Below are 13,337 nucleotides of genomic sequence, written 5' to 3'. Positions count from 1 at the left end.
ACTGATTAAGAAACAACGGCTGTACACAATACACCACTCACTTATGCCTCTACCGTGGCAATTACTGTGACGGAAATTGAAAAGACGGCTCTAAATCAATCCTAATACGATCATAGGAGATCGCGTGGTTAGAGGGAAATTATTTTCACCAATCGAGACTAATTCCGAACACGCGAATTGATGTAAAGAACGCTTATCGCTGACGACAAAATGCCGGAGGAAGCCTAAAATTAAAGGCGCATGGCTGGACAGAAAGACGACACAAACGGATAGAGAAAGAGACAGGGGAAAAAGGGTACAAGTGAACACTGACGACAGCGTCACAGTAGTTCAACTACCGTTTCTCGCTTTTATTTGCACTTATGAACACGGCGTTGTAGTCGTTGGAAAATGCTGAGTGTGACCAAGTGTCACAAACCAAGTCATATGTAAAACACTTTCTCTGACTTTCAATTTCATTATGGTGTAGCAATAATGCAAATCATTCAAGCTCAATGACAGAACATTTGAAGAAGAAAAAAAGAACAACAAAAAAGGAAGTACAGTCAGACTAGCAATCACTTAGGCCAACATAATTCCACAGGCAGGTGAAACTTGTCTTACTGTCAATCAAGGACAACAAAAAGTTCTGATGACGATAAAACGGTTGCCAGAGGTACAATGAACTCCGAATTCCATCGAGCTTAACATTTCCCAGAACTCTATAGCAAGAATATTCGAACGACTGAAGCACAGGCTCAACTGACAGTAGAAGATGCGAAGCGCCGCGGATATTGAACGGTCTGCCCTGCGGATAACTGGATGCGAGGGATCAACCAAATGGCTTGGTATCTCTTATCCGGTCTGGTGTAATAGAGTTTAGGGTGGGGGATTCTCATTCATAAGGGCAATAGGTTAAGCTATCCATTCGTGTATGATGTTATCCATGCACTATAATGTTATATTGTGTATCTCGGGCAACATGTTATCCACGCACTATAATCTGATAATGTCATATTGTGTATCTCGGGCAATATCTGTTTCCCACCCATCTGACATCGTGCCATGAGTGCTTCCGCTTTAATGCTTTGCAGACACTTGATCACAAAACGGGAAGTGAATACGTATATAGGAGGGGGAAAAGACGAACAGTATAATGCGAAGTCGACAATAGTGCTCTCATCGGCGCAGCCATGTTAATTGAAGAGCGCAAATCTCTAGCTACCGTGTCTGATTTGGCACACACGCTAAACGGAAATCAATAAGATGGCGTGAGTTATTGAAGGGGTATTTTTGCATGGGAGCTGGGGCGGCGCTTTGTCAGTACATTACCCTTGCCTTATCAGCGGCATCAGTTTCACACACCTAATTAACCTTACCAGATTAGTGTTCAATGAAAGATTGTATCTGTGAACACCTATCCCTCTCTATATATATATATATCATATATATATATATATATATATATATATATATATATGTAATATATATGTATATATGCGTGTGTATATATATATATATATTATATATAAATATATATATATATATGTAATATATATATATATATATAATATTCAATTCAATTCAATTCAATTCATTTATTTTTTCATTCTTTCTTTTTTTCAACAAAACATAACGCATAATATATTTGGAATTACATCATAAACATAAACATTCGACTTTGTAAAAGATAAATGATACAAATAAACAAAAGAATGCATACTGGCAAAAAAGTACAAAGTTATGCTTCAGGTGAGAAAAAAAAAGAACTGAGAGGTCCACTAAAAAGCAAGCTTGTATGTTGTGAACCACTCAAAAAATGAACAAACTTATGAATTACTTATTTACAAATACTTATCACAGTTATAATTTACGACAGAACGGAACAAGATAGGAGAAATACAAAAGACATGACACGACTTGACAAAAAAGACGGAAGGAATGGGGAGAGAGAAAGGAAAAGAAAAAAAGAGAAAGAGAATAAGAGAATGCCTACACGCTGAACTAGGGAAATGGAACAGGGGGTGATTGAGAATGTGCTTCAGAGGGCTGGTACTGCACGCAGATGTGCAGGGATTTAATGGCTATTGCATAATAATCCATGTAATCCATTACGTAATAATGAAGTCAGTAAACGAAAGATTGGTGGATGGATGATGAACCCTGAGGTGATGAGATCTAACTAATGACGAAATACATCAAAGAGGATTTAACAGAAATGATTTCAACTTGCGCTTAAAAGAATGCAAAGAAGGGGAACTTTTTATTTCACAGCTTAATGAATTCCAAAATCTAGGACCGGTGTATATAAATGTACACTGAGCTAATAAAGTTCTCAGGAGGGGCAAATGAAACTCATTAGATTGTCTAGTCGGATAATTATGAAAAAACTGATTCCGTGGAAACATTGAATTGAAAATACTGGGAAGTGCATTTGCATTGTAATTAAACATAAACTGACCAAGCTGAAAAAAATACAAATCTTTGATTTTCAAAATCTTATATTTAGTAAACAATGGCTCTGAATGGGAACGTGGCGGGACGCCGCATATGATACGAAGTACCTTTTTTTGCAGTAATAGTAATTTATCTAATAAAGTTTGATGGGCACTACCCCATGCTAGGAGTCCGTAATTAAGATACGGTAAAATCAGAGAAAAATACAAGGTCAACAAAGAGGACATTGGAATATGAGACTTGAGTCTATTTATGATACCAATATTACGTGAAATGATTGTACTAATGTTAATAATGTGCGGTCTCCATGAAAGTTTATCATCCACTGTGATACCAAGGAATTTTATATGAGATACACGTTCTAACAGAGTGTCATCAAAAATGATATTTGTGCGCAAAGCTTCTACAGAATTGCTAAAAAGCATATACTTAGTTTTCTTGAGATTAAGTGATAATTTATCAGCTCTTATCCACTGAGTAACTTTTTTCAGTTCAGAATTAACAATGCTTACGAGAGTATCTGGATTTCGGTGAGAAAAAAAAATTGGAATCATCAGCAAAAAGTATAAATGAGAGTATATCAGATGATCTACAAAAGTCATTAATATAAATAATAAAAAGTAATGGTCCTAATAAGCTACCCTGTGGGACGCCACATTTAATAAATTCTAGATTTGAGTCATTCTCGTTCAGAGATACATATTGTTTTCGATTTTGTAGGTAACTCCTGAACCACTCCAAGGCCTTCCCCCGTATTCCATAATGAGACAATTTATATAATAAAATGTCATGATTTATCGTATCGAAGGCCTTGGAGAAGTCCAGGAAGATACCAATAAGATGAGAATGATTATCAACAGTATGCGCGGCGTGGTCAATAAACTTCAAAAGGGCATGAATGGTACTGTGTTTCTGACGAAACCCAAATTGAGAATTTGTAAAAACATTATGAAAATTAAGAAAATTAATTGTTCTTACAAACACCAATTTTTCCAAAATTTTAGATAAGGATGAAAGCAAAGAAATGGGTCTATAGTTACTTACATCAAATTCATCTCCTTTTTTAAATAAAGGAAAAACCTTAGCTATTTTCATAATTTCAGGAAAAACACCACTTAGTATAGATTTATTGAAAATATATGAAAGTGGGTCAGCAATTGATGATATAATTCCCTTTAAAATATATATGTATGTATGCGTGTGTGTGTATGTCTGTAAGATTATTTGAAATCTATACAAGTCTATGTATACATATAATATATAATACACACTATTCATTTATTCTGCAAGGATTGAAAAATGATATCTAATAAATATATATGTATATAAACATGTCATTTTCATAATGTATTATTATGTAACTCAAGCGTAGTGACATCAAATTCAGGGAAAATGTTTCGCCTGCTGACGTTATGAAATAACATTCAACTAAACGCACTTCCAATATCCTTCTTGAAACGGGTTTTCCTTAATTGATTATAGGTGGAGGTTGAGTCGAACAAGCCGTTGGCATGCGCGTTTTCTGGTATCTAAGATCATCATTTCTAGAGACATCACATTGTGTACGGGCACAGAGTAATCAATATGCCTGTACATTTATTGCCATAAGTTAATAGAACAAAATATAGATAAAAACAAAAAAAAAGTTAAAAACAGTATAGAAATAAAAGCAGCTGGGGGAAATCGTAATGTAAAGCAACCCATGCATTATTTCTACCAAGTTAAACCATTTCTTTCCTGATCCTAAAGATCCCATTATAAACTTCTACAACGCCCCTCAAGATTCTATATAAGGCAATTTGCAGAGCGCTTCCTCTATCTATTTTCGTTCGTTTTTCAAATTCAATGTAATTTGAATGACCTTCAGTTTGCTTTAAAGACATTTCTAAGTTCATGTACATATTATTCCTTTTCTTTTCAAGACAGGGCGAACGAAGGGAAGTAGCGGACATTCATTTGTCAAGAGATGAGCATGTGACCCCTCAACAGCGTGCATTCCCTGAGCAGTATGTCGTGTAATAATCCCTTCTGACCCAGTTTAGCATCTGCACATCATTATAGTTTATGGCTCAAGATAGGGAGAGTCCTTTTATACTGCGACCTTTTCGTGATGGCATATGAGTGCGTGCGCGACGCCAGTATGTGGGCGCCATTTCTGTCCGTGCTGTCTTCTACGACATGACGTCACAGGATTTTATCGATCACGCTCCGAGCAAAAGGTATACATGGCGCTGATAATTTGTGTCCACAAATACACTATGAACACTCACACACACACACACACACACACACACACACACACACACACAGAACACACACATAAATACACCTCAAAAGACGCGGGTGCTATGTGGTGTGAATGAGCTGTCCATTAGTGGCATGCAATCCCAAATCAACAATGTTGGCATTCGTTTGTCACGCACATACTCGACCAGCAAGTTAATTCCAACACTGATTTGTTAGCAATTTATCTGACAAAATTCATATCCAGACCAATAACTTGTTGTTTTTTTTTAAATATCAACTAAAACAGATGTCTACCCATACCCTCGTGAAAGTTATTCGTAATTTGGAATCTGTAATTGTCAATGTCAAGGATTATTTCTTACTTATGTCAAATTCATCAGGCAAGTTTGTAAAGCTAAAATCGCATCGAGAAGTTAGCACGCGAGAAAGACAAAGCAATGTGCTGGTTCGTGTTTTGTTTTTAGAAAGTTGTGTTGTGAGTGGTTTCTCTTTCTTTCGTTCTATCTATCTATCTATCTATCTATCTATCTATCTATCTATTTCTCTTTCTCTCTTTCGTGAAAGTATGGGTAAAAATCGCATTACCGCTAATGATTTTGCTTCCCCTCATACTAGCTTTCAGGAAAAGAAAAAGGATTTTCAACAAAAAATATGAAACGGAGGATGTGCAGTCATCTGTGAACATTTCATGCATAAAACAGCCAATTGAATGGAGCAGCCGACATTTTGGAAGCGACTCACTTACGTTGATTGAATTGCTCTAGGTTTGTTAATGTATTGTCATCGTAGTAGAGTATGAAAAGGTGGCATTATACTTCAGTTTGAAACGTTAACTCGCATCGCTCGCAAGCCGTCACGTGAGACAAAAAGGGGTGACCTTTGACCTATGAAACGTCATTTACGTGGAGATCCCGTATGCATCAAAGATGAAGCCTTTGATGCATGAATAACGCTTTTATCTCATATTTTATGAAGTCATACAGCGTGTAATGCGGTTGCCGCTGACTGTGCATAATATGTACTATAACCGGTGTAAAATCCACTAAATCAGTCATATCCAAAGGTTCTTTCCTTGATATCTATTCATTTTTGTGATTTCAGCACTCAAAAATTTAATCATCATAAGGCCACTCAATAAATTTCATTAAAATGTAATAATATATCAAGTAAATAATTAAGTATTTGTGAGTGCACAAAGAATATCTTTGAAGAGTAAAAAAAGAAATTGTGGGCGGGGTTTCAGCTTTTTCACTTTGTTACCACATTGTGATCGTCTGATTTTTTTTTTCATCATTCTCCCATAGTTTCCTGTTTACTTGTGCCCTGTTATGATGGGATTTGTTAATTGTTTAAATCAGATGTGTGCTCTCCATCATAAGCAAGCCTGGCCTCTACATTTTCCTTACTGAAAATGAAACTGTAAAAAGTAAAATACTGAGAACAATGGAACTCGTGGAACAGCTTCTTTGGTATTCATGACATATACATTTCGTTATACCAGAAATGGTATTCCTGCCAGTATTATACATTTTGAACATGTTCAAAATTTCTTTACGGAAAGAAAGGCTGTTTGCGACATTTGAAACTGTTTGCGAATTTGATTCAAACTATTTTCGAACCCTGACGAAACTTAAAAATTCTCTAAAATTCGTTACGTTTGCAAACATTCGCTGTTCAATCAAAATTGCCAATGAGATACCCTCTTAGAGGGAAACTTCGAATTCTTGTTGACGCCCACAGCAGATTCGCGCGCTTTTCTGCGAAGGAAATCCAGATTCACTTGAGTAGATTATTGAAGACAGCTTCCGCGACCATTGCGGTGGTATATAGTTACGTCTTCAGCCGCAGAAAACACGCTATCTTGTGATTGAGCACATTCCTGAAACCTGAAATTAGCGCGCAGTCTTTGAAACTTTAGGCCACCAGAAAGCACATCTGCGCATAGTGTTCCTCGCACGTAGGGCCAGCTGTCAAGGTGCTGCAGTATTATTGCTCGGAAAGGGAGGATCCTGCTGGAGTTGTCTTCATGTTGGTCATATCATTTTTTTCTAACCCAAGTTTCACCCAGCCAGTTGTTGACGTACAATGCATGCTCCTTCATTTCAGCCCAAAGCTAACCAACAACAACATCTTAAAAGGAAAGTGCAAAAGAAAATACAAACTAGGTTAACAAATCACATGAACTCCAATTAGCCAATCGACGACGCGTATTGAACGCCACAGTAAGTAGTACTGAATAAAGGAGATACAAACTAAGTTAACAAATCACGTGATCCCCAGTTAGCCAATGGGTGACGCGTATTGAACACCAAAATAAGTGAAGACTATGCACTTACCTGTGTTTGTTATCCTCATGTCGCTGCCGAAGACAATATGAAAGGGAAAGACGTCGAAGAACAAATTGGCCCTGAGTTGCGCATGTCCGTTCATCGACCCCGAGAGCCTCGTCCTTTCACTAAACTCGTTATTGTCAAACTTTAAGAGAAACTTCACGTACAGTGTGTCCTTGCTTGCTTGCCTCTCCTCCAACACTTCCACCTTAACGTCACGGTTGTAGAACTGTTTGGCCACCTGTTTCAGCTGTCCCTTCACGTAGTGGGTGTACCCCTGTCGCTTCGTCCGGTAGTGCAGGGTCAGACCGTTCACGCTCTCGTCGGTGCAGAAGAAACTCGGCGGCTTCATCTTCGGGTAGCTGAAGCGGAGGTACTCGTGCAGGTTGTCGAGCCCGTTGAGGAAGTCGCGGAGGCTGCGGCCCAGCACGCGCAGCATGCTATCATAGTCGTACTTCTTGAGGAAGAGGACGAACTGGACGCCCGTCTCGTCCATAAACTTATTCTTCTCGTAGCCCGTGACGTCGTGCACGGCCTGCGCAAGGCGCGGGATGATCTTCTCGCTATACATCCTGTGGGTGACGAAGGTGTACTCATGCACCCGGGAACGGTCTCGGATCTTGAGCCAGGCGGCCTCCCCGAACTTCTCCTTGATGAACTCGCACACGCTCTCGATAAGTAGTCCATACATAGTGGCATTCCTCGAGAGCGGCCGCACGTTCAGAAATAGGCCTCAATGCTTAGACGCTGCTCCAGCGAGGGTTAGGAACGTCCATATCGTCTGATTCCACGCGCATCTGTATCGGGTGGGAAAATAGAATGAAACAAAATCAGAAGGAATGAATGGTAATGTGCAGACTACAGGTCACGAGTCGAGAGCGAAAGTAGCACTCCTAACTCCTTTTGTCTGAAACGCAGACGCGGAAGTGCAGCTGAACATGCTGTAGCAATTTGGGTAGAAATAATGAACTTTGATTGACTCGCACTTTAGATGAAAGCGGATGTCGGAATTATCACACACGGACTTCATGACCGGGAACGCAAAAAACATCGTACTTGAACATCACTGAAAGGACAACGTTCGGCAAGGACCCCCATTGCAAGATGTAGCATAATTCTGTGAGTGTCTGTGTGTGTGTGTGTGTGTGTGTGTGTGTGTGTTTGTGTGTGTGTGTGTGTGTTTGTGTGTGTGGTAGCTCAATCTAGATGTGTTAGTTAACCAGGGACCATATGCTAGCTACGCCTACTTACTGTCCTCTGTAGGAGACAACGGCTTGCAGAGAAACCAGGCTAATGGTACGAAGTAAATACAAAGGGAGGAAGAAGACTCAATACAAGCAGACAAGGTTGTGCAAACCGAACATCTGGGTCGGGAGCGTTACCAAACAATGGTTGCTGAACTCTTACTCGCATGTGGTTTTGCACACTGCAGGTTGTAAGGAAAAGTTAGTTCGCAGTCTGCTTTCCGGGTAAAAAGCATATTGTTTGCAGGAGGAACTGTGTTGAGCCTGACCTAAACTTGCTCCGGGGAGGATATTTTTCTGCGGTGACCCCTGAACTTTCAGAATCCTATAAAGTCTCAACATGTCGCGTTCACCAAAACAAACGAGTCGAATCCAAGTTCGACCCTGCTACGAAGTACATGTATGATACAGCGTACACTTGTATTATGATATTCTGATCAAAATCGTCTTACATATTTGTTTCAATGCCTGCGTCGTTCATTTAATGCCGTTGTTCAAGTTGCAATCTTCAGAATTTGTGAGCATGAACTGGCCCAGTGTTTTCTACATGTACAAGCATTGTATACTTTTTCTAATTTTCCTATTTTCCAGAGAACTTCGATGCCGGTGACTTGCCGTTTGTCATTCTCCCTTCTTGTGGTGGTCTCCGGGCCGGCAGCGAGGGAAAAGTTCACTTCATCCTGGCTCGGAATAAGACCAACACATCCCAATTTGAAGCAGTTTCGTGGGCGCGCAGATTCAGACCAATAAAGTAGTTTTCTTCAGATTTGAATATCATGTATCCTTTAAAAGCATCAGAGATCTCCCAAATATCCGTAAGAGTCTGAATCATTCCAATAAATTGTGCTGGACCACGGTTTGAATCGTGCGATATCATTCTATATCCAACACATAGTTGAACTGAAGTTGTAATGAGCCTGTAACTTCTATACCCGTCAGGAAGACAGACTGAGCTGCGAGAGAGGACTACTACCATTAGGTCGATTATTTTTCGTCTATGATTTGGATAACAAGAAAGCTCGACGGGTGGTATGGGCAAACATTATGGGTCTTGTAGAATGGATGCCGATATGAATTTGTCGAGGATAATGGATCTCCAAATGCACCTTCATGTCTACAACTCTCGCCTCCTCGACGCACGAATCTTGAACACGAGGATGGCATATCCCCCGTCACTATCAATAAAACAGGAATCAATTTCGGGGCATTAAGGGCAATACGGCCCCGATGACAAGACCTAGCTCCAAATACACGCACTCTACGAGGGTTTAACGAGATGTTTTGTGTTTGTTTGTCTGATATTTCTTTATATTTTCCCTTTTTACTTGTTTTTAAGACCGGTTCTCAGAGACAGAGAAGGGAACGAACCAAAGTCGCAGACAGGTCGCTTGCTGTTGGCTTGAAAGTACCGTTATAATCCTGGGTGGAGTTACAAGTACATAGCACGTCCTACGTAATTGTTTTGCAAGATCGTTTCCCCTACTAACGGACTAATCCTCCCAGAATCCAAGTCTGAAAATACGCCATTGACTCTGCACATACGAGCAAATTGCAAACGGTAATGATGGAGTTAAGTGGAGATCATTCAGAAATGGCTAACTGGAAACGAAAACAAACATATATCGGAAGATATGGCTACCGATAGACAGCAATTTCTAAATGTTATAACTAGCTTTACAAATATTAGGGGAATGAACTAAGAATATAGGGTTTTCATAATACACATGTATTTTGAGGCACGGAATGACTACTATGCACAGGCGAAGGGAACAAAATGCGCCTTTGATCACAGCAAAATGGATGGTACGATGACTAACAAGCACCATCTTATCAAGATGCCTCTATTTTAGATGTTTTATCCGTTTCAAGGTTTTCTCTATCATTTTATGTTTGCTCAGGAGTGTGGGCAACATTACAAATGAGTGCGTGTATATATGTTTTGGGATTTGTCTTGAGGAGAGAGAACAAAACAAAAAGCAAATAAATCACCAATATCTTTCAGTTAAAGCTAACTTTTGAATTCATCACGTACATCCCAGAAATCCACGTTGACATGCAATGACGGTGCGGCTCAGGACTGTTTATGACAACTTAATCTCAACGAAACCAGCTACTACATGATCTCTTTAATCATGTTCGTCTTGACAAACTCAACATTCGTAAGTTACTTTGGGATTCGCCCCGCTCTCCCCCTCTTCCCATGACGCTCTCTCACTCTCTCTCTCTCTCTCTCTACTTATCTTCAGAAATGATATCAGATCCAGTTCAGGGCAGAATTCTTCATCAGATTAGTTTGGTTAGTCTAAGAATAGTGGATGGTTGTTGTTGTAAATGGTATCAGCGTGGTCCACAAAAAACTTCAAGTATACATAGCAGAAAGGGAGAAGAGGAATGAGAATGGCGCATGATAAATGTTGTCTCCTCTCAAACCTTCTTTTTTCCCTTGAGATAAAAGGGTCACAGCTTTGCTTAGTCAACATGGTGTTGCTTTCTGGCATGAGCAGCTCGCTTTCATTCAGCGGGCAGGCAATGCCTGCTAACTAGAACATCTCAACGTTTACTGAAACAACTGCACATTGCATGGTCACAATACGGGACTTTGCCAACAGCTAATTTCCATTACTAGATTAAACACGATCCGTCAGTTCATGTATTTGGAACAACGTGGACGTTTCTCTGCTATTTTGTTCACATTAGTCTAAACGAACACACATTGTGCGTTGCGTTGACTTTATGTTCAATGTCATTCGGACCTAAATTGCTCCGATCCTAGTTGTTGCGGCTGAAATCCTTCTGTCCGCTGAGCAAACATCGAATAAACTCATTTAATTAAAGATGTCCTACCCTAACAAGAGAATGAAGAAGTCACGCTCTGCATAACGGATAGTAAAACTTTTTTTGCTTTGTTTTCTTCTTTTTCTACTGCGGAATAATTCATATCTAAATGTCAGACAGGTTAAGCACTGGACATTTATCTCCCCAATGTTCCTTTATACCATCAAAATCACATATTCATCTTCAAACAAAATTCCGACATCGCCAACTAAAAATCGTGTAACTATATACATCCGAGCAAATATCTTAAAAATAGACAAATCCACACGAAAATCAATAACAAAAATAACATTACATTTGTGTGCAGTACTTAACATTAATCTTAGCATAACATAAGCACAGGAGAGAAAACAACAAAGATACAAAGTAAACAGGTAAGGTAATAATTGTTACATCAGTCATCCAGCGTAAGTACAATGTATTGCCCTTTGCCGGAGTTCCCGGACTACGCAATGGAACGGTTTGGCTATTTGAATAATATCATTTCGAAGAATTCGACTGATAGTCTACACATTGGTTTGGCAAATTGAGGAGTGAATAATTATCCGTTCCAGGTAGATTTGGATTTGATATGATTTCAATTAGTTAATATAATTTTAATTACCAACGTATGACTTGCTTTAACAAGAGTCATAGGACACCCGATCGATATCTCGCAAACATTCTTCTTTTTTAAGTCATTCGAGTGGAACAAATTTGAATGGTTTTACTCTGGACTTCTTTTTTTCTCCCGACAATCAGCAGATACGAAAGAGACTCAGAAGACGACTGCATTTCTAGGTCACTAAATGGTTCCCCCCGGACGACCCGGGACGGTGGTCCAGTCGGGTGGTGTAGCTCCCACTGGGAGACAGCTGGTAGCTAACACTCCTATCAGGTTCAGAATACCACCCTCATCTCGGGTCTATTCAACCGTCGACACCTTCATTTCTCCCCCAGTGGACACGGGGGGAAGCTTGTCCTCTGGCACACAGCATCCGATACCCTCGTCCCCACTTCGTTTAGTCTGCCAAACCATAAGGGAAATCTCTGGTAATTACGAGTATTCGTTTACCTGGATCCCACCCCGTCCAAAGTCTAGAAACTTTGATAGAGAGAAAGCAGTGCACATCATTCGTCTAACGGGACTACCCAATCTGATCTAATCAAAGTTTCGCTAACATCAATCAAATCATTCCAAAATACCAAATACTGTATCCAATAAAATGTGGACACAAAATATTTTATGAAATCGGCATTATCATTGATATCTCTGATTAAATAATCAGTGAGACCTTGATTATTACCTTCACTTTAAATCCGTTGTCACAAATTCTGTTAAATTCTCACGGTTGTGAGATGTAAATAACATTCCAGATCAGGGGCCTCGAGACAGTTCATAGTCTTGTAACTAAATTCAACCCTTTCCGTGCCGGAAACTTTTGACAGTGTACACAATGCTATGAAGTCTTCTTGTGTCAATGGGCACTCAAAGCACACAAGATACATGGTGGCCTGCAGAAGAACAAAGCATGCAGATTGGTGACACAATAATATACATCGTAACAGACGACTCCAGTGAATGTTAGAAGAGAAAGAGAGATTTGAGAAGCTGTACCATGGGTAAAGAAGACATTACTGTTGTATTCATTTTCCTCGTCTTGACTACACCTCCTATAGCTCACTTCGTGTTCCGCTGGATAATTAAAATATCACCGTTCATCAGAGGACGGATGTCACAGCAGTAAGTAAAGATCACTTGCTCCTGAGCGAACACTAAACATCTTTTAGCTCGGAAGGCGTGGTCGACAGGTTTTTCAGGGTGCTGACTGATGAAGTATGAAGCGACGCATATGATAAGTAGTAAAATATATGCCGACATTCAATTCATGTGTCAACATCCATTATAACGCTTAGTGCCACTGTTCTCCGAGCTGATCTATCTTGACCTCATGTCTATATGAATCTGTCGTCAACTCGCCGACGTATCAACAACTATCCCCGACGAACATACGGGGAAGAGTAAACAAACGTGACATAAATCGAATTCGGGGTTACTTCTTTGCCAACGGGATTGATTGGCCCCTCAGTGAGGAACGGCCGGCCGGTTTTTACGCGTGGGTAATATCAATAAACGCCAGAGCGCCATCGTAGACGCCGTTGAAATATGGATGCGTTCGATACACGCACGGATGAGCTATCTGCCCACACCGGGCTACAGATTAGAGGGGCGCATTTCAAAGCGACCGTACAAAGTCACCGCATA

At 39.9% G+C, this 13,337-nt stretch overlaps 1 protein-coding gene across 2 annotated transcripts in view; it reads right to left on the bottom strand.

Moving 5' to 3' along the window:
* The window catches only part of LOC139734643 (soluble guanylate cyclase gcy-31-like), a 212,028-nt gene that overhangs the window by 80,172 nt on the left and 118,519 nt on the right, over positions 1–13,337 (bottom strand). The window contains exons 1-2 of one of the 2 annotated variants that reach the window (XM_071645430.1): positions 12,379–13,264; positions 7,020–7,810 (exon numbers count right to left, since the gene is read on the bottom strand). In XM_071645430.1, coding sequence (XP_071501531.1) covers positions 7,020–7,704 — 685 coding nt within the window. In that variant the 5' untranslated portion in view covers positions 7,705–7,810; positions 12,379–13,264. Of the gene's footprint in view, positions 1–7,019; positions 7,811–12,378; positions 13,265–13,337 lie in introns of those variants that run through there. The other variant, XM_071645429.1, reaches the window with a different exon arrangement.

Source organism: Diadema antillarum, unplaced genomic scaffold, assembly GCF_040938485.1.
Source record: "Diadema antillarum isolate AM-2024a unplaced genomic scaffold, OU_Dant_1.0 seq00000536_RagTag, whole genome shotgun sequence".
Classification (NCBI taxonomy): domain Eukaryota; kingdom Metazoa; phylum Echinodermata; class Echinoidea; order Diadematoida; family Diadematidae; genus Diadema; species Diadema antillarum.
This window is presented reverse-complemented; position numbering and strand designations above follow the sequence as displayed.